Here is a 21,340-nt window from a genome sequence, read left to right on the forward strand (position 1 = left end):
ATTGATTGCAGTATTGTTTTCGTAACTTGCTCCATACTAGGCCATATGCAGACTGATCCAAGCCAATACATAAAATTTATCCATGTATTTACAGTATTTGAGACCATATTAAAATAAATGCATCAAGTGGCTTTTATGCTCTTGGATGTCTGGTGGACGAACTTATTTTTGTTTTTCGGTTGTTGTATAAAATTATGTTTCTTCCATTTTCACCAGGGTCTAAAAATTCTAAAACAACTTTTAGAATGTTAATTGATGGAAAACCAGTATAATGATTACAACTTTCATCATTTTCCATAATATGATCAGTGAAACAAATGCAACGTACACCTAGAAATTCATTACTCCTTTCTAAATCAATCTTTAATATGTGGTTCTCCTTTTCCAGTTCATATATGAGCAATAAAGAAGAATCTTCTTCTATTACTAGCATTAAAAATGATGTTGATAAAGAGGAATTTACTTCAAGTAGCGGCGGTAACAATAATGTTGATGCAGACGAATCGTCATCGAAACTTTGAAGTTGAGGCCTGCATATTTTCTTTAAATATTGACTGAAACTTGGTGGTTTTCTAGATGTATCTGCTACTGAAAAGTTATTCCATGAGTGCAATATTGGCCTTGCACCTTTTATAAGTCTTATCCGTGTACCACCAGGGGTTCTATGGATCATTTCTTGTAAGAAATGCTTTTGACATAATCGAGTAGATTTTGTTATTTTGAAATTATCTTTATTTTCTTGTCTTTTTATCAAGTTGCACCAAATATTATCTCCAGTTTCGGCTGGAAATGTGAAAAAACTAATATTTGTTGGAACTCTAAATCCATCTACAAAATCATAGCTATATGAAAAACATTCATATGAAGCACATTGCAACCCAGATGATATTGCCATTTTTAAATATCGTTGATTTGTTTTGATTGTTACAAACACTGCCTCGTTTCCACGGAATGCTTTATGAAAAGGTCTATTGAATAAAATTTATTTAATAAACCGCTTGATATCAAATACTGGTTAAATATCAATTACTAAATGATAGTAAAATCTCTACCTGAAAGTTGATTCAAACGTTCTTCATCTTCATCTCGTACATTTTCAGGCTGTCGAGCAATATCAGCAAGTTGTCTCTGTGAGTTTACAAAGTGATGAATCTTCAGTAGATGATCTACTCAACGGCTTCTCAATAAATCGTTGAAAACTTCATGACTAGCACTATTTCATGCAAAACGAGGATCCAGTAAGAGCACAGCGATGAAAGCATCACATTCAAAAAACTTTTGCGAACGTAAATTTAAAGCTTCTAGAAGTTTAGATGTTAAATTATTTTGTCCATCGGCAATCTTTTCTAAATTCATCACCATTCTCATCCATCGTAAAAAGAAGTCCGACATGGTATAGTCTGATCTTTGAAAATACTTCATTGCATAAAATATCGGCTCGAATGTTCTTGCATATTCCTCAATAAATTTCCAAGTTTCATTATTTAATCTTAGCTCGCGGTTATTTCGATTAGTCCCGATTTGTTCATATATCGCGAGTTTTTCAAACTTGTCTGATACCATGACGTAATTACTACTCCATCTCGGAGCAATATTTTTGCGTGGTCTCTTGAGGTCAGCAAAAATTGCATTATATTTGGCGCTTGTGTATTTCTTATAAATTTTCTTATTTCCGCAAGAGTGGCTTCAAACGGCTCTGTTACGTCTTTTGCAGCTAATTGGCAAACATGCGCTCCACAAAAAATTTTGCTACAGATCGCACCAATACTGTTTTCTAACATATTTACTTTTCTCTCTTGTTCTTGAGTGTGTGATAGCCTTTCGATCCCATCGTCTGTATCTTCAGAATTTTCTACAAGCTCTTCTTCAAAATTGACTCGGTCAAGCAGATCGAAATCTTCAAAATCAAACTGTTGTGCTTCCTCAACAAATTCATTACAAACAATCATTTGACTTTGCATTTCTCTGATAGCATCAGAAGCTTTGATCATGTTTTTACCTTGATCCAAACAAATTGAGTAAATATCATCTGCCCCTTTCCCTACTTTCACAATCAGAGTAATTAGCTGATCAGCTAAAACCGCTCCAAGTTGCCGTCCGTGCTGAGTGAGCATTCCCAAAGTTCGATTGTGCAATTTTTCACCTTTTGTATACCGAATACTTGCAGAAAAAACATTTGTATTGAAACGAGACGCTGAATCAAACGTTAATGACGGATATACATTTTTTATATCCTTTGCAATAATTTCATAAATTTGGCCAGCAGCTTTAAGAATAAATTCTTTTGCTTTTTGACGATTTCATCTCACACTAAAAGCTTGAAGAGCCTTTCTAATCATCTCATTCTTCCCCATGTCATCAGCGACTTTCATAGGCAAATTTATCATAAGAATTGATTTTATGAAGTCTCTTACTGTATCGTTTATATCGAAATCAAATTTAACTTTTTTACGCGAAACGAAAATAGCATTTTCTTCACCGTTAACCTCATAATGGTTGTTATTCCGAACTTCCTCCTTTCCGAAATTCCTAGTTCTATAGCAATATCCTTGTGTTTTGAATGCAAATGGTTTTTGAGATGAGAAACATTTCCGGCAAGAATTGCTAACTTTTGTTCTTCGCACACTTTGCATTTTCAGCTGTTATTTTCAGTCAAAAAATATTCTTTTACTCGTGTGTTTTGCATTTTTCTCTACATAAAGCTTAAATTATCCCGATCAATCTCTCAGAAAAAAAGGTTAACTAAAAAAAAATAATATAAAATACCATTTCTTATTACTCGAATCTTAATGAATAAGAAATTCGAACGATGAAAATTCCATCGTCTAGAGACGCTTTTCAAAAAAAGCGTTATGATACCGGTAAAGTACCAGATTTTTACTCCCACGTTTTTTTTACTTAGTAAAAATCTAAAAATTATTATTTACTGTATTTTTATGTACAAATTTATTTTGCAACCACTTATTTTGTCAATACTTTTAAACGTTGCATCGTGTGGGGAAGTATCTAGGGTAAATAATTAGTAAGAAAGCGACAAGGTAACCAGTTTATATACTTATAGTTGTTTAAAATAATTGCATTGAGTTTCCAATTATGTGATTTTAAAAGTACATGCCAATCGAAGCTAGTATCGCACCACTTTTATAGTGGTACGATATTAGCTTAGTTTGGCATGTACTTTTGTATGGTGCAGTTTTCAACTTAAAAAAATACAAAATTTTTAAAGAATCTTTTTTTAAATTTTTGTTCAGAGAAAAGTTATTTGGTGTAAAGAAGAGCAACACCACATAATTAAGTTTATGAATGATGCTAATGATATTTCCAATGAGGCAAATGCATTATTTGGCCGCATAGGCATCAATTCAATCACAAAAAATATTCAAAAATTTTTTGGTAAAGAATGGTAAATTCCATTGCCACTTTTGTTTCAGAGTGTAATAATTTTTAAAAAGCTAAAAAAAAGAACCTTCAAGCGAAAATCGTTAAAGTTCAAAAGTTAACATAAACCAAGTTATGATTGATTTGACTCGATTGCCATAAGTAATATGTTATTTTCAAAAATTTTGAATTTTTTTAAGTTAAAAACTGCACCACACAACAAAAGTGCAGGCCAAATTAAGCTAGTATCACACAATTGCTAACATAAAATGAATATAAGTAGTGTAAACAACTATAAATATCTAAACTGTTTACCTTATCGCCAGATTTACCTAGATGACACATCTCATTATTATTAGTTATGAAAAGCTTTACTAGTAGCTGTCTTTGAATTATTTTGTTTTTTCAATCATTTACTAGTAGCTGTCTTTGAATTATTTTGTCTTTAAAAAAATACAAACGTCAACTAATTCAGTATGCGGCGTTTGATTTTTAATGATACAATGCATTTAAAAATCTAAAAGAGAAAATTTTAATTTTATTCGTACGAATTGGAATCGCTTCTTTATTGCTTTTCAAGAAACCGCAATCTTAAAAGCGATTAAAAGTAATGACAAAATACAACGCGGTCGCAAAATACATGTTGCCGCTAAATGCACATTAGCCGCAAAATACATGTTTGCCGCAAAATATTCTAACTAGGGGACAAATACCTGGTGATGACCGTAAAAGATTTTTGAGATTTTTACTGGGGGAGTTAAAAAAAACGTAGTAGTAAAAATTTTATAGCAAGCTGGAATTTTCAACAAGTAAAAAAAATCTCCTTAGTATAATATTTGATTTGACGAATGCTCATTTTCAAAAAAAAAAAAATCAATTTTCATAAAAGTTTTGATTTTTGGAAAAAATTCAATCAAACCGATACAAATTTCTAAACTTTTTAATGAGCATTTAAGAATATTGGGTTTGTCAAGTATTTTTAACAATATCTAATGAGTAAAATTAAGAACTTAATGTTATGGTTGAAAAGTGACAGTTTTAATATAACCGATGAGCGACTTGTTCAAAAGTTTAAACTTTGATCCCATCAAAAACTGACAATTTATTTTCTACTAATTTTCGTGGAAAAGATTTTTTAGCCTATAGCATGGAAATAAAAGTTCCAACTTTTAACTCTTGTTTTGAATATAAAACTTCAAATTTAGTTGATAGCTATAAAAAAAAACCACTGACAAAATCATATTTTTTTAAAATAGTCAGTTTGACAATAAGTTTTATATAAAACGCAATTTTAATTTCAATTTTTCAATATTTGAATTCAATTAATCTTTAAATTGCTTGTTAATTTAAAAACAAACTTTTTAAAATTAACAAGCAATTTAAAGATTGTATTTCTTTTTATGAAAATTTTGCCTCTTTGTCTTCAACTTCAGGCGGCGAGAGGCAAAAATTTCGCCTACAGTTTAGCGGCTGCAGCCAACTGGGGGCAGAAACCACTGGGGGTGTCCTCCAAATCAACTTGCCTCCAAAATATCTTTTGACAACGACCGTCAATGACTTTCGCCTCCCAATTGGCGGCGGCCTCCAAAACATTCTGCCTCTATAAAAAAGTTCTGGCGGCAGCAGTTAATTGGGAGGCCGAAGTCATTGGAGACGATCTCCAAATCATCGTGCTTCCAAAATATCTTCTGACGGCAGCCGCCAGTGACTTCCGCTTCCCGATTGGCGGCATCCTCCAAAACATTCTGCCTCCAAAACAAAGTTCTTATGGCGGCCTCCAATTGGGAGGCGAAGCATTTGGAGGTGAAAGCCAGAACATTCTGCATGCAAAAAAAGTTTAGGGAAGCGGCCGCCATAAGCTGCGGAAGAAACGTGGAGGCGAGAAGATTTTTGCCGTTTCTCATCTCTGCTTAAAACAGTCACAAGAAATAGATAGTCTGGAAATGCGGATCGCAGCCTTAGAACTTTGATTTTTAAGTTGAAGTAGGTTTATGCGGCCCGCTCATCCTGCACAAGTACTAAAAATATGGCAAATACCGAAGAAGAGATCTCAGAGTATATAAATTTAAATGATATGTATATATTGTTTGATGGTGATTTTTTAAATGAAATATTGATTTTAACAAGGAAATAGACACTGCTCTTTCTGAAATTCCAAGTAAAGCGTTAAATTTTCAATCTAAACTTTGTAAAAAAGTTTATAAATCCATCAAAGGACTCGAAAGACATAAGTCAAAACACAAACCTGAGTGTAGCTCAGATGATTTGATGAAAGAGTATTGTTTAAAAAAATTACACCCTTTGAAGTTAAAGTGTATTTTGAATGAGTGTGTGGCTATTGTTGCAAAGGATATGTGCTTACCATTAGCTATTCGTGATGCTTTTAAATGCTTTTTTTTTTCAGTTGAAGATGCTAACACCTTTTGGGAAGTAATAAGACTTACAATTTATATGTTTAATGATGATATTGAGAAATTTTATTCTAATTTTTATGGATTGTTGTCTGAAAGTGTTTTACCAGAAATATTTAGTGGAGATGTAACTTTAGTAAACATTCTTATGATTGAAGTTGCAAATCATCTTGTTATTTACCTCTCTGAAAAAATTATCCCTTCTGAATATCCTTTAAAATCTAATTCTGTTAACTTACTTTCTGAAAGAGAAGTGAAATGTTTGCAGTACCTAAGTGGGTATATTACTCATAAACTTTATAGTAAATATCGCTTCAGTAAAAACTACTGCAGTCAGTTTAACAAACAGTGTATAGCAATTTTACTAGCATGAAAAACAGATTCTGATAATACTCAGACCCTTATTGATGCATGTGACAAAGGGGGACTTTGGAAAACAAATAAAACACTGCAACAAGTTTTCTTGAAGTGTGAGAACATTTTTCGTGAAAAAACTGCCCAATTTTCTACAAAAATTTTTACTACAGATTTACTAGAACTTATGATGGAGAGCTCTGTCATAAAGTCATGTTTTCAAACCTAATGTTATGAAATCGATCCAAAAGTGGATAAAGAGATCAGCTCAAATTTGTTAGAGCAAATTTTGACATTATTTATACATGTGCGTACATTTTCATTTGCTAAAGACTTAACAGAAAAGCAAAAATTGTCAAAAAAACTTTATAAAAGCATTCAATACGAAAAGAGGTAAAAAAAAGCCAACAACCCTATGTAAAGATAGCAATATTTTATACAATAAAATTGTATAAAATCTTAAATTTTATACAATTTTTTTATTTTTAAATTTTAAATAATAAAATTGTAAAAATAACTTTAAAAAAAACACTATTTATTTGTCTTAACTATCCACTTACGTTTTGGCAATGGGGGAACTACATATGTAACTGAATTTGGTATGGGAATGAACATTACCAGCAATTGGTCTTATTGAAAACTGGGATTTAATGATGTTATCATTATATCCTACATCTCGTACAGATGGATTGTCACACCGTCTACCTATTGCTCGTTGTCTGCCAAAATAATTTTCTAGGTCATACTGACAGAATCTTTTTGAAAGTACATATTTCACTTCATTTTCTAACAGAAACTTTACTACTTCATTAAATGAATGTATGGTTATTTTAAGTCCCTCATAAGTTTGCCAAGATACAAACATTTTTTATTTTGAATTAGCATTTTAATGTTCTGCCCTCATTTCTATTGAGTCTTTCCATAAACGAAAATATTCAAGAAATTCATCTAACCAAAGATATCTTTCGTCAGGAAGAGATTCATATGGTTTTAAAAATGGCTTCTTTTTTAAACTGTAATCAAATGTATTTCGAACAATCAAAAAATTTATCGATCATTAAACAAAAAGTGGATGTACCTGCTGCTTCTGGTGGCCCAAAATTTGCCAAAACACTACCAACAGTCTCACTTAATACCTGTGCTGCAAGACTTACTCTCATAACAGAATATGGTGTTAGATTTATATGTTTATTTGTAAGTTTTGGTACAAATTTTAAACCACTTTCTAGTTGCTCTTCAAAAATTTGCAGAATGTGTGACCAAAGAAGAAAAAAATCATTATTCCACATCAATCTTGTTGAATGTCCTAATCCAGAATGAAAGAAACAGTTTCTTGCTGTTTTTATAAGATGTGAGACATCTGCAAAAAAATAAATGTGGCTTTATTTTTTGGAAAAAATATTTTTTGTGCGATAAATTAGATCTTTCTCAGAACAAGCTTGAAGCAATTTGTGCATTTTAAAAAATTGACGATTTGATGAAGCACCATCTGATGTTGTGGAAATAACATGCAAGTTTATTAGCTCCAGATAACAAACTGCCTTCCAAAAAATTGGCATTATTTGATGAGCAAGTATACCTGTTGTAGCAAATGTTGCAAAACTAAAATAAAGAGGATTGACAATACTTTTTACAAAAAACACTAAAATATATGTTACAATAGCTTCTACATTTTTCAATGTTCCAGAGTTGATATTATTATCTCCCAAATCTACAAAACCAATAAGGTCACCAGAATATTTGTCCCACACAAGATCTTCTTGGATTTTCATTTCATCAAAAATAATGCCTACAAATCGTTCTGGCTCTGTAAAATTTTCAGTCTTTAACTTGAGATCATTTATAATGGCAGGATTAAAACCTCTAGTCGGATGAATATAATTTTTATAATCTCTCAGTGTTCGCAAACTGGGAAGTATTAAAATACCATTACCAGTTTTCTTATCATAACAAAGATCAGTATATGCAGATGAAGATTTAGCTGCTAAATTTAAACAAAATTTGATAATCATTGGGTGATATTTTAAATTGTTGGAACAGCAGGTTTGAACATATTTTTTGTTGTTCTGACCAAAAAAGCTTCATAAAATTTGGAACTTCATCCTGGTCAAAAACTGAAAATAATTCTTTAAAATCTTCAAGGATTTCTGAGTGGACAGTTTCACTGTGTTTTTCTATAGCAGATCGCATATTTAAAAGTTCTTGCTCAAGCTGTTTACATTTTAAATGATTATTTTGTAAAGTTAATTTAATCCTATTAGGAGATGTAAACTTAATAGGGGCATTTAATTTGGCTGGTTTTTTTAAAACAGATAATTTATTTTTTTGTTCTGCAAATACTTTTTGAACACAAGAACAACAATCTGCACATATATCCATATCATCATTACTTAGAAGAAGGATCCTGCAATTATTAGAGCGAAAATACTCATCTTGATTTAAATGTGGTTAAATGCTAATTTCTGGTAGTCATGATAATTGAATTTTTTAGGAATGACATGCTTTTGGAATTGGAGCTCTTTACTTATGTTAGGTACTTGGATTCCCTTACACAATACATAACGCTCAAGAAGAAAAATAAATGTTGACAAAGTAACATTTAAAAATGATTGAGAATATTGTTTATAAAGATCATGGTCTTCTGATAAAATCCATCCAAACACACGTAGAGTAAACTGAAGAGAATCATCCACAAAAATTTCATATTTTGGCAAAATATGATTGGCAGATAACAAAGTAATAACTACAAGATTGGTTTCAATATGTATTTCCCAAGTATTTCTAATTGAAAGCTTCACTATACGATTCAAAAAGTCATCAAAGTTTTTATATAAGGGCAAAGATGTTACAACATCTGCAGATGCAAAATGTTCATTTCGTTTTTGAATTGAAGAAGTGCATCGGTTTAAGACCAAAACAGCATGAGAATTTTTACAAGGTAACTTTAATTGTGGCAATTCTCCTTTTTTCAATGACTTTTTTCTGTCATCTAAAAAGCATTAAAATAAATTATATATATTTGTATATATTTATATGTATAAGTGTGTGTGTGCATATAATTTCAAAAATGTTGTTCGCATATTAATAACTTTCTGGTACAAATGCGTTCTCGTAATGAAGCATCAACAACTCTATCTTTTGTAATAACATGTATCAAATCATTACCCCACTTTTTGTTGAACTCAGTATTAGATAAAGGGGCTTTAAAAAAACTTATTCCTTTGTTACGTCTTAAAGCAGAACATCCAAAAATAGCACAATTTTCCCCAGGCATTATCAATAGCAACAAATAATAGTTAAGGCTTAGGTGACTCAAGAGAAAACTATTTGTGCAGGATGGGAGACCTGGATCCGATATTTTGTTTTTATGAAAGAGTTAAAACAATGATCCTTTGTTCGTTTCCGAACTATCTATTTCTTGTGACAATGCTAAAAAACCAATGATATATTAAGAAAAACTAGATGTCTAACTGCCGTAAATCGGTATAAGAAAAAGTGAAGCAAAAATCGGCCATTATGGGGGGCAAAATCTTTACGCTATTTATCAAAACAAAACAAATACGAAGCTTTTGATTTGTTAAATTTGCCCCCTATAATGGCCGATTTTTGCTTCAAAAAATACGTGGAAGTTAGACATCTAGTTATTTTTTATATATCATTGAAAAAAACCTTCTGTATTTTGAAAACTTCATTAATTTTAAACCATTGTTGAAAAATTTTTGAGAATCACGCATAGATTTCGACGCATAAGAATTGTAGGGTTCTATCTAATTTTTACTGTTGTAAGAATTTAACTTTCAATTTTTCTTAGTTAATATGTTTTTATTCCTGTCATTTTTTTTAATTTACTATAACTCTTTTTTTATTTATGTTTCAAAATAAAAGCGATAGTATTATTTATAAATATTTTAAATTTTTTGTTTTTTATTATTAGAAATTATTAATTAAAACTTTTATTAATAAATTCTTATAATATGGAAAATGCAGATAGAACTCTTTAATTCTGCGACGATTTGGAATTAAAATGAAGCCGAAAATTCGAAATTAAATTAAATCATTGAAAAGGGAATACAGCTATGAAACAAATATTTTACTAAAGATTATATTTACTAGACACTTTATAATGTACAAATAAGTTAATAACTTAATCCCTATTTATCTTTATTTTTCTTTTATTACATTCCCGAAATCCCGGGAAATTATTGTGAAAAATCCCGGGATTCCGAGATCAAAAATTTTCACGGAATCCCGGGATTGCCATCCCTATTTGCTAGAGCTAGTTCGTTTTTTCAAAAAAGGCATAATGTGCTTTGGTTAAGTTTAGGTTAGCAGTGCTTAAAGTTTTTTTTTTTTTACTTTTACTGTCATCATTATGTTTTTAGCACTGAAATGAACGAAAGAGCAAGAGTATGCAGTAAGAAGAATAGGAGAATCCAGTCCGAGATTATCAAGATGCTAGCTTCGACTGAACCTTCTAGTGGTTATGTTACAGTATCAGACAAACATGATCTTCACGTTGTAGACGTTTTAGCCTACAGCGAAGTTGTTTGCGATGTTAGCAGTGCTGATCAATCGAAGACATCACCTCTAAACATCGATATAGCTAGAGGGGCAGTTAAGCACAATATATACCGTGAGTCCTTCAATGATCTGGAATTGAAGGAAGGTTTGATTCAATGTTTAAAAAGAATGTGTGTAAATGGTGTTTTTGAGATTAAGTTAAATATCAGCATAGGCGGTTTGACTTTGTTTAAATCATCACTTGTAAAAATGTGGCCTATTTTGGGCATGTTTCTCTCTAATGTTTTCATTGTTGCACTATACTGTGGTAAATCTAAGCCCCATGCTGTAGATGATTTTTTGAAGGACATTGTTCTAGAAGTCAAGCACCTCTGTGTAGCTGGTATAACTTTCAACAAAACAAACTTAAAGTCCCCAGCATAAGAAAAGTAGAAACGCCTGAGCTCACTAATAGAATTCAACGAAATAGAAATAGAAACATGCAGCAAAAGAAAATGTTGATACATGTTGCTTTGAAGCACAGTTTTCAACACCAGAGGAGCAGTATAAAGTTAAAACTGCCTGAATTCTATTGCTTTCCATCTGTCTAGTTCAGACAATCAACATGGTTGGCTAGCAAAGTCAGACGGTAACTTGCCATTTAAAGATATCAGTTTGTAAGAAACATCACTTATTAAAGAGTTTGACAGCCTGCATACTCTAGGACCCTGAATTAAAAAAGTCAAAATTTTTTTTGTTGCTCCTAAACAAACTAGATGCATGTAATCTAAAACAAAGTCATTGATCAAAGATGCACCTAAACTTGAAAGAGGGGATGCAACACCTAATCAAAACATGCATCAGACCTTAACAGATATGAACTTGAACATCACGCCATGAGCATCATAATTGCCAACAATCTCACAATGCTCACAAATGTTGCTCACTTTACTCACTATGGTGAAACCTTTGTAGTTTATAACTTTCACAGTTTGGTTCATCTCTCAGATGATGTTGAAAATCAAAACTGTTCACTCAATGAAATGTCTGCTTTCTCTTTTGAAAATTTTTTCCAAGCATTGAAGAAACAAGTTCGAAACTGCAACAACCCATTATCACAAGTCTTAAAGCGTCAGTTTGAAATGCAAAATGTCAGAACTCTATTTAAATTTTCAAAGAATACAAACTTGTCTGTAGGTTTTTGAGATTCTTGTTTTTTTTACATCAAAACACTTTTTTTATGGTTGTTGAAAATCTTGCAGATGATAACTATATGTGCACTCATTTAAAGTTGAAATATACTAAAAGTTTTTATACCAGCCCAGTGGATTCTAAAATCTTTGACATTGGTTTTGTTGAGAAGTTTGATGAAGTGGCATTTACATCCAAAAAGGGTTCTGGTTCTTAAAACTGAACTTGTAAAAGTAAAGAATGTTTCCGTATTGCCTTTCAATAACGGTTTTGTATATTTTCCCCTTTTGCATGAATTGGAGCAAAAATAATTTTTTTTGTGTGCATAAGTTTTTGTGTGTGTATGTGTGTTTTTTTTTATTTGATTAGTTTTTAAATGCAGAATTAAAGTTTTTTAAAAAACAATTTGCTTTTTTTAGCACAATATAACACCCTTAAGCATTTTCAACTTGCTCAAATTTTATTCTTCTTCATTTTACGAGTTTAAGAACTATGTTGCATTATGATTTTCATGACAACAGTTTATTGATCATTTTAGTATTTCAAAAATGTTTTAGAATAAATTTATAATACTTTTGAATAACAAGTTGCATTATTTGTGATTATAATACTCAATTTAATATTGTCCTTTGATTGGACCTGTTGTCATTTTAAAATTGGTTGCTTTAGATTAGTTAATAAAAGTTAGTAAAAAGGTTTGATAAAAGATGGAACCAGTAGAGGTGAAAAAGTTGTCTTGTGCTGTATGGCAAGAGAAGAGCAAAACAGAAGTAGGAGTAATTTAAAGAAAATGGATTGGCACAGAAAAAAAGGTTGTCTATTGACCAAGTGGTGTAGATGTGTTACAGGCAGAGAGATACAATCTTTCACTAAGTTCACACTGGAGACAGTTTAGACTTATAAAAATGAAGTATGAGAGGATGAAAGGTCTTTTAACATTTATATATGTGTTAATAGTTGTTGTTTTCAAATGGCTATTGCTTTTATTGTTTATGTCTGAGTGAGATTTTAAATCAGCTATGTTTTTTTCTTTTTTTTTTTTTTTAAAAAATGTCTACTTTGTTTTAAATCATATTGAAGTTTGTAAATCATCAGATTTGTCTGCTTCTGAAGATGAGCATGGTTTTGTTGTTGACAATACAATGACCTCAAATAAAACATCAGGAAAGAAACTGCTTGTTTTGTTGGTTTGTTTATAAAAGTTTTACATCAAATGCATGTCATTTAATAGAAATTCAAGGGTTTTTTTTTTTTTTTTTTTTTTTTTTTTCAGACATTCAATTGATACTGGCTTCTGCTCCTCACCAAATCAAGTTAACAGCATTCCAACTCCACCATTTTATGTTGTGTTAAGGACACGTCAACCTGTTGCTTGCAGCTCCTCCCAAGTTTTTCCTTGAAACTGAACATAAGGAAAATTGTTTTGACTAAAACGGTTTATTTTAAATTGATTGAGCTTGAAAGTTGCAATAAAAAATTGTTTGGAGCATGTTTTGCTCAGGTGACTTCTACTCAATGTTTTTCAATTTATTCTAACAGAGTTTCAAAAAGCTGTTCTTAACTATTCGGGAGAGATTTCAGTGTTCATGAATAAGTTATGCAAAAGCAGAGCTGTCCAAAACGACACCAGATAAATCAAAGCTTTTTTGAGCATAGAAAAGTTTAAGACAGCAGAAGATCAACTGAAGGATAAAAACTAAGTAATAATTTTGGTAATTTCACCACTTTTCTGTTTTTAATGAGTCATTGGTCAGAAAACCTTTATTTTTTTCAAGATAGATCCTAATTTGCTATTGGTCTTTCTGTACAGGTAAAGCAGCTCTCTCAAGTTGGGGGTGTAGATAGTAAAGATGCAACTTCAAAAATAATTAATAAAGTGTTTTCTGTATAGCAATAATGTAAAATGAACATGAAAGGCAGTGGGGGAAAGTTAGTATTTAAAAAGTCTGGGTTACTGAGAGTTTTAATTTGTAAATATTCTTTTTTTATGTGTTTTACAAACATCTAAAAAGTTAGCTAATGCAATATTTAGTGAGTAAAGTCTTTACTGAAGTAAAGAGCAACTGAAAATAGAATAGATATTTTGCTTACTTTAATTGTTTATTTAATTTACTTTAAGATGCTGTGAAAATAACATATCCTGGTATGAAAGAGTCTAGTATGAGAGAATAAGTAATGGTTAAGCTAAAGAATGTGTCAGGTTGAAAAGATGGTACAAAAAGTCAATAAAAAGTTTATTTCAATCAACGGTCTGATGTTGGGAGAACCACAATTGGTAACTACACTTTTATTCTAGGCTAAAAAACAACTAAAATGATAGCTAATGCAATACATAGTTTGTAAAGTTATATAATACAGCAATATAAATAGGTAGCTTATAATCTTGATAATTTAATAATATTAAGGTAACGTTATAAAGTAATTATAGTACATTGTTGTTTTTATCTTATCCTATTTATAGACTGTCAGACAAATATCTGACTGCCTTTTTTATCTAAACTTTTGTAACATTTTTTTTTTAATTTTTGATCAAATATATTTATTTTAGGAGAATCTTCCAATTATATGACGCAGGGTGATCCTGTTATAGAAGAGGAAAATGTTAAAATTGGTGAAGATAACTTTGATAAAAGTTTGCCCACCCTTTTTGATGATGTGGCTGGATTATATGATTTAATGGAGCACAAAAGCAGTTAATGTAAATTTGGATTTCCTTTGTTTAATCTAAATTATTAATTTTTAACACTAACACACCAAACACACTACAAAAAAAATTACTGTTAGTTTTTTTACTAAGTGTAACTAGTCAAACTAACTGAACATACATTGATGTACCTTATAGTGCTAAAGAACCTATTTAAATAGTTTTTTTTTTTAGGTGAAGTTCCATTAAGAGAAAGTCATAAAAGTAAAGAAGAATCCAAGTGTGATTTTTCATCGCTTCATCTAAAGCTGTTACACTTCTGTTTACTTTATAAACCCAGCAATAGTGCAATACTCTGTTTGCTTACCATTTTAAATGAGGAAGGAGTTGATGTTCCTATCTCTGTAAATCTTTTTAAAAAACCTCAAGTTGCAGCAAAGGTCCAAGTTTTAAAGAATACTTTAAGCTCCGGTTGAAACTATGGTTACTTATCCATTTTTGACAACTTAGTCTATTGTATTAAAAATAGCCTATTGTATTAACATAGCTTTCAGAGCAAAGTATGTAGATCTTAAAATCAAAATTGGAATTGATGGTATTCCAGTTTTCAAAAGCTCACCAGTACACATTTGGCCAATTTTGTTCACTATGAGAAATGTTGGTTTTAGTAAGCCTCTTCCTATTGCAGTTTATGCTGGTTTATGTATGCCAAATTTTTTTGGGTTTATTGAACAGTTACACAAAGAGTTTGTTCTTTTCAAATCTTATGTTAACATATCTGGTTTTTTTATTAAAATAACCAATGTATTATATGTGATGCACCAGCTAGATCTTTCTGTCAATGTGTCAAAGGTCATTCAAGATATAATGCCTGTCTATACTGCAGGATCATAGGTGTATATGCTTCTAATAAAGTAATTTTTCCATTTGGTTGTACATATCCTTCTCATACTGACAATGATTATAAATCATTATCCGAAACAAATCAATTGTTTTTATCGCCACTAGCTGAAGTTGTAAATTTAAGTTGTGATTTTCCCCCTGAATATATGCATACTGTTTGCCTAGGTGTCATGAGAAGACTTGTTTTACCATATTTCTCAAGTATATATGGCCATTTAAACTGTCGGGTCAGTGAAAATCTTAAAGAATTGTTAGAGCAAAGAGTCAAATTGTGGCATGGAGCTTTGCCAGCTGAGTTTCATAGGAAAATAAGATCTTTTCGTAGTATTAGTTATTTTAAAGCTACAGAATTTCGGTCAATTTTACTATACTGGTCGTCTTCTTTTTAAAGGTATAATTCCAATAGATTACTATAATCATTTTTTGTATTTACATTTTGCTATGTATGTATTTATTGGAACATCACACAGACATTATTATGACAATGCTACTACTTGCATACAACATTTTCTCCATGATTTGAAAGAACTTTTTTCTGAAAGTGCTTATACCTTCAATGCACATTTGCTATCACATATACCAGAATTTGTGCAGCAACTAGGGCCATTAGATAAGTTTTCTGCTTTTCCTTTTGAGAATTATTTGTATTTATTAAAACAACGCATAAAAACTGGAACTTATGTTTTTGAGCAGTCCATTAATTCTGTATTAACTATTAGAAGTTTTTATTCTAATGCGTCACACAAAAAATTTGTTTTTTCCAATAAATATCCAAATAATATTGCTCTTGTTTTGCATCATTCAAATATCGTTCCCATCATTATAATTTCTGTTAGTGATTTGTATGTTGCCTCTGGATTCTTATTATAATTTAAATCAGATTTTTATGCTCATCCTTATCCTTCCAGTTCAATTGGTATAGGTAGGTATATTCTGTCTAGTATCTATGTAACTGGTGTGAAGATCACTAATAAATGTATTTGTTTTATTGTTGGCAACGAATATATCATCATACCATTTGCTAATAATGTTTTCAAGTGATGCCATCAAAGATAGCGTACTGAACCTATCACTTCGTTGTAATAATCCTTTTGTCTCAATATTATATGGCAGATTTTATGTTAAAAACTTTTAAACATGGTATTTTTTAATTTGTAGTTTGAACTTACAAGAAAAATTAGATGTATAATATCAGCTCTAATTTAATGTAATTTTTTAAATGCTCTATGCCAATATACGTTTGATTGTAATATTTGGTTAAAACATTTTAAAAATCAAATAAGATTGTTAATTTACTTTTGTTTTATGGAAATATATGGAAAGATTTTAAAGCTGAATATAAAACAAAGTTTGTTAAAGTTAATACTTTAACAAACTTAGTTGTATCTGATGACTAAAATGTATAGTTTTAGCATTGTGCATTAAATAATTTGGTAAATTTCTATTGTTGTTATGTTATATATTTCAAAATAAAATTTTAAAAAGTTCATAAATTATTATCTGTACAGGTGTCATGAGTTTTCATTTTTATTGTTAAAAGAAATATTTCAACATACTTTGACGTAATAGGCAATTTAATAGCATTTCACATATTTTAACTTTTACTTTGAACTTTAACTAATAGCCATTTACTTTTACAAAGTTTAGAGTAATTGTTTAAATGTCAAGTTCAGTGGAGTATGCGAGTCAAAAATATTTGTTAATATATTATTTGCATGATAAATCAATTGCAATAGTTCACATTGATGATGTCATTAGCTGGACTCCTGAAGAGTTTGAGAAACTAAAAATTTGTAGAAGAATTGAATTAAAAGTCAACAATGATGATATGAAGGTAAATTTTTATCACTGTAATTTTTTAGTAACTAATGATGCAATGTTTTAATTAGGTTTTAGTTTTGCAATGTGCTGCAAATTATGATGCACTTAAGGAAACTTCAAAGTTTGTTGTTGAAATGAAAAGAAAGAAGCAAACAATAAGTTTCATACAAACCCATTTTAATTCAGTCCGTGGTTTAAACAGAGAAAGACTGCCTCCAGTTTATGTAAGTATACACACAGCTTCTGAAGATTCAGTTTTTGATACAGATCTTCCTTCTCAGTCAACGGTAGTTTTAATAATTAATGTTAGTGACATTATTTTTTTAGTGTTCTGTTAATTATACAACATTTTCATATTTCAGATGCCACATAGCAAAGATAAATCATTTTCTTTAAAGCCTTTACCTCCTCTTAAGACTCCAACTTTTCCAGTTACACTTAAGGTATTTGTTATGTTTTCTAAAGCTAAATGTATTTAAATGATTTCTTTTTAAACAATTGCAATAAATTTCTGCATTTTTAGAGTTTGAGTGAAAACAAAATTTCAATGTCTCAGTCTCCACTCCCAAATGTGAGTTATTAACATTATCAAATTTCTTTAATGTGATTTTATTCATACACAAATGTATGTTATTAGTTTCTAAATTTCATTGTTAAGGTAAATATTTAGTAATATCATTTTCATTTAATTCTAGCTTGATTGCATAAGAACATCTCTTAATTTATCTGATGTAAGTAAAAGTTATTTTTCTGCTGTTTACTTTGATGAGATGGTTTATTTGTTCTTATATGAATGTGTTTTATTGCTACATTTGTTTTTTAAAGGTTCCCAGTTTTCAACTACCTGTATCAACTATTCAGCCGTTTGTAAGTTTTTGAAAATTAGGATCTAGTTATATATTTTAGGTACACAAAAGTTTGATTATGTTTTTTAACTTTGTAATGATTTCTTATGGGTTTCAAGCAGATATTCAGTCAATTGTATACTGTAAATTATATTTATAATATATAAATACAATATATAAATGTTGTAGTTATTGTTCATGTACAGGTTTTCTCATAATCTTAACTGCATTTATAGTAATACTATTTATATCTGGGTATATTAGGCCACCATGCTCTTAAACCTTTGGATATAGATAATCATGAGATTTGATATGAATCTCAGGGTCCATATGTAGGAGTAAATATGGCCGAAGGAGTACATATAAAATATGTATTGGTGTGCGTATCTTATTAAATTTAATTAGAAATATACTTTTATATTAGCTAAATATTAGTTTTATAATGGTACAAAACTGCTATAGACTTTTTTTTATAGGGGTATTTTTAAAAAGTTATATAAACTATTGAAAATAATATTTTTCTTGTAATTTTAGTTAAGTCCCCGTCATTCCTCTGATTTAAGTTTGCTGCATATGCATGATAGTATGCTTGGTGTTTGCAGCCGGCTTAAAGTTGAACCATTCAGTTCACAAGGTTTGAATGTTTTATATTACTAGGGCTAAATAATTATTTTATAAAATGTTTCGGCATATAAAATAAATGGCAGTAGTATTATATTTTAAGTAGTATATTGTTTATTGTGGTCATTATAACAGGACAGTTTCTTATGAGTGCATACATTCTTTGTGAACTGAATACTATCCAGTCAAAGTTGACCAATTTCGAGCAGCGACAGGGAAGGTTGGAGGCGCATGTTGCTGGTGATCCTATTGATCAGAATGTCTGTCATACACAGTTTCCTATCTTTACTTCTCTGCAGCAATATTCTGAGATTGAAAAGCACCCAAAAAATATGGTAAGCTTTTATCAATTTCTGATTATGTAAGTACAGGCATGATGTATTACCCTTGGCAAGGGAACATAGATGAATGATGGTATAATATATTTAAGTTGTTAACTGATCTTTTTTAGTTAACATGGATGAAGCGCGAGGGAGGGTTGACTGTCTATGAGCACATTTCACGGGTGCTTAACAAATTGCTGGCGCAGGACTTACAGCAGAAGATCAATAGGCCTGGAACACATGGGAAGCAGAAGTTTTTTGATAGCCTGGAAAATCAGCTCAAAAGTGAGTGTAATCTACATCTACATATAATTGTAGATTTAAATTAGTATTTATTTACATATTTTTTCTCTTTTTTTTTATAAGTATTTAAATGATTATAGCTTCAACTCTAAATTTATTCCCTGGAACCTCATCTAAAGAGATAGAATTGAAAGTAGCACGATTTTTTAATAACGCCAGAGATCGCTCTGGTGGTTGTCCGCGGCGCTGCAAGTAAAAGACACTTGAAGTTTCGATTGAGGAAGAAAGTAAAGACGACGACTATGAAGGAAATGATGACGACAGTGAAAACGAAGACGGCAGTGAAAACGAAGATCCTCGACAAAAAAAGCTAAAGACTTAGAAATAACTTTTATAATTAAAGATATCATGTAATGATGATTTATATAAATATTATTATATAAACTGTGTTAAACTATTGAATATTACTACAGTTGCGGAAAAAAGTATCCGGAGAAACTATTTTTAGGTATAATCCTAAATTAAATGAAGGAAACCTCATACTGTTATACATATTTTTTAGCTCTCGACAAGCTCTATCTAAGTGTACCATCAAACATTTACTACACTTGGTAGATGTCTCTTTTGGTAAGAAAAACTAAAATGACTGTGGAAAAAAGTATCCGGACAAAAACTAAAATACTAAATGTATACCATAATTTATATGGTTATAATCAACCTAAACTCATAAACATGTATGGTATCACGGAGACAACAGTATTTGTTACAGGTAAAGAAATTACAGAACAGGATTTAGATATAAGCTCGTCAATAGGAAGAGTTTTATACGACATGAAGACATACATCTTAAACATGAACTTACAGCTACTGCCAATAGGTGCCATAGGGGAATTGTACGTAGGAGGAGCAGGTCTTGCGAGAGGTTACATAAACAACCCAGAACTGACAAATCAGAAATTCATTCCTAATCCGTTCCAGACTGAAGAAGAGAGAAATGACACCACATTTGGACCAAATGGAAGAAACTCTCGTCTCTATAAAACAGGTGACCTTGTCAGATGGCTTCCAGATGCAAACTTAGAATACATAGGTAGGACAGACCACCAAGTGAAGATTCGTGGGTTCAGGATAGAGCTCGGAGAAATTGAGAGTGTTCTTTCTTCACACCCTGACATCAAGCAATGTGTTGTTATATCAAAAGAGCATACAACCTCTTCTGAGAGGAGCAACAAGTATCTAGTAGCTTATTACACTAGCATCACGGGGAGGAAGGTTGAAGATAGCGATCTACTCAATCACATCTCATCAAAGCTACCGGATTACATGAATCCTAGTGCATTTGTTCATCTAGACAGGCTTCCTCTTACCATAAACGGTAAGCTGGACAGAAAAGCTCTTCCTAATCCTGAGTTTACTGGGAACTCTGAGTCTTACGTAGCTCATTTCTGGAAATGAGCTCGAGCAGAAGATATGCACTATATTTGCTGAGGTCTTAGGACTCAATACAGGATTGGTTGGGATCAGAGACAACTTCTTTAGGTTGGGTGGCGATAGTATAACAAGTATACAGCTTGTAAGTAGATTGAGACAAAGACTGTGCCTGGGATATATTAGTGTTAAAGATGTATTTAGTCATAAAACTGTCGAAAAGCTGTATGATAACGTTGTGAATAAGCATCTAGAGTGTTTTGCTACTAATAATATAAATGTTATCGCAGAACAAGAAGTTCCTTCTGGAACAGTTTCCCTTCTTCCTATTCAGAAATGGTTTTTCAGCAGTAATTTTTCTGTTTCACATCATTGGAATCAATCATTCTTGGTTAAGGTTCCTGAACTTGATATAGAAATACTTAAAGTCAGCGTAAAAGCACTGCTAGATTATCATGATGTTTTCAGACTTAGGTATACCAGTAGTCTTGTTCAATATTATGATGAGAGTTCTACAGAGGCAACATTTGCGCATAAAGTTCTTGATATAAGATCTCTATGCGCAGAAGGAGAAATTAGCTCAGTTCTTACTTCATGGCAAGACAACTTTGATCTAGAGAGAGGTCCTCTTTACTCTATAGGGTACTTATGTGGGTTTAAAGACGGTAGTGCGAGAGT

The 21,340-nt window shown here is 31.0% G+C and overlaps 2 protein-coding genes and 2 pseudogenes across 4 annotated transcripts; 2 read left to right on the forward strand and 2 right to left on the reverse strand.

Annotated features, from left to right (window-relative positions):
* Positions 1-88: 88 nt before the first annotated feature.
* On the reverse strand, positions 89-901 carry LOC149881932 (uncharacterized; annotated as a pseudogene).
* A 4,435-nt stretch (positions 902-5,336) lies between these two features.
* Positions 5,337-6,745, forward strand: LOC149881933 (uncharacterized). The gene has a single exon (XM_090067735.1). The coding sequence runs from the start codon at positions 5,647-5,649 to the stop codon at positions 6,160-6,162; it is 516 nt and encodes a 171-aa protein (XP_089923861.1). The 5' UTR covers positions 5,337-5,646; the 3' UTR covers positions 6,163-6,745.
* LOC149881934 (uncharacterized) lies at positions 6,675-9,525 on the reverse strand (annotated as a pseudogene).
* A 2,979-nt stretch (positions 9,526-12,504) lies between these two features.
* Positions 12,505-19,688, forward strand: LOC145188845 (uncharacterized). 3 transcript variants are annotated; one of them, XM_090066940.1, is made up of 14 exons: positions 12,505-13,534; positions 13,645-13,763; positions 13,954-14,109; positions 14,383-14,532; positions 14,713-17,215; positions 17,271-17,426; positions 17,565-17,645; positions 17,726-17,773; positions 17,898-17,933; positions 18,028-18,069; positions 18,582-18,681; positions 18,804-19,003; positions 19,120-19,276; positions 19,358-19,688. In XM_090066940.1, exons 5-14 carry the CDS (start codon positions 17,042-17,044, stop codon positions 19,366-19,368), a joined length of 1,005 nt encoding a protein of 334 aa, XP_089923066.1. In that variant the 5' UTR covers positions 12,505-13,534; positions 13,645-13,763; positions 13,954-14,109; positions 14,383-14,532; positions 14,713-17,041; the 3' UTR covers positions 19,369-19,688. The 3 variants fall into 3 exon arrangements, with proteins under 3 accessions (XP_089923066.1, XP_089923065.1, XP_089923067.1); XM_090066939.1 differs by having other exon boundaries at positions 19,375-19,688; XM_090066941.1 differs by lacking the exons at positions 18,804-19,003; positions 19,120-19,276; positions 19,358-19,688 and having other exon boundaries at positions 18,028-18,108.
* The last annotated feature ends 1,652 nt before the right edge of the window (positions 19,689-21,340 follow it).

Source organism: Hydra viridissima, unplaced genomic scaffold (genome assembly GCF_058129835.1).
Source record: "Hydra viridissima isolate aposymbiotic clone 2 unplaced genomic scaffold, HvirCarnegie_v1 scaffold_11, whole genome shotgun sequence".
Classification (NCBI taxonomy): domain Eukaryota; kingdom Metazoa; phylum Cnidaria; class Hydrozoa; order Anthoathecata; family Hydridae; genus Hydra; species Hydra viridissima.

What these genes read in the sequence shown, in the direction of transcription:
- LOC149881933 (XM_090067735.1), top strand. Translation starts at nt 5,647, where the DNA reads ATGAAAGAGTATTGTTTAAAAAAATTACACCCTTTGAAGTTAAAGTGT.
- LOC145188845 (XM_090066939.1), top strand. Translation starts at nt 17,042, where the DNA reads ATGTCAAGTTCAGTGGAGTATGCGAGTCAAAAATATTTGTTAATATAT. An exon ending in TCAACAATGATGATATGAAG is followed by an intron (nt 17,216 to 17,270) that starts GTAAATTTTTAT and finishes TGTTTTAATTAG; the next exon opens with GTTTTAGTTTTGCAATGTGC. An exon ending in TATCAACTATTCAGCCGTTT is followed by an intron (nt 18,070 to 18,581) that starts GTAAGTTTTTGA and finishes TTGTAATTTTAG; the next exon opens with TTAAGTCCCCGTCATTCCTC.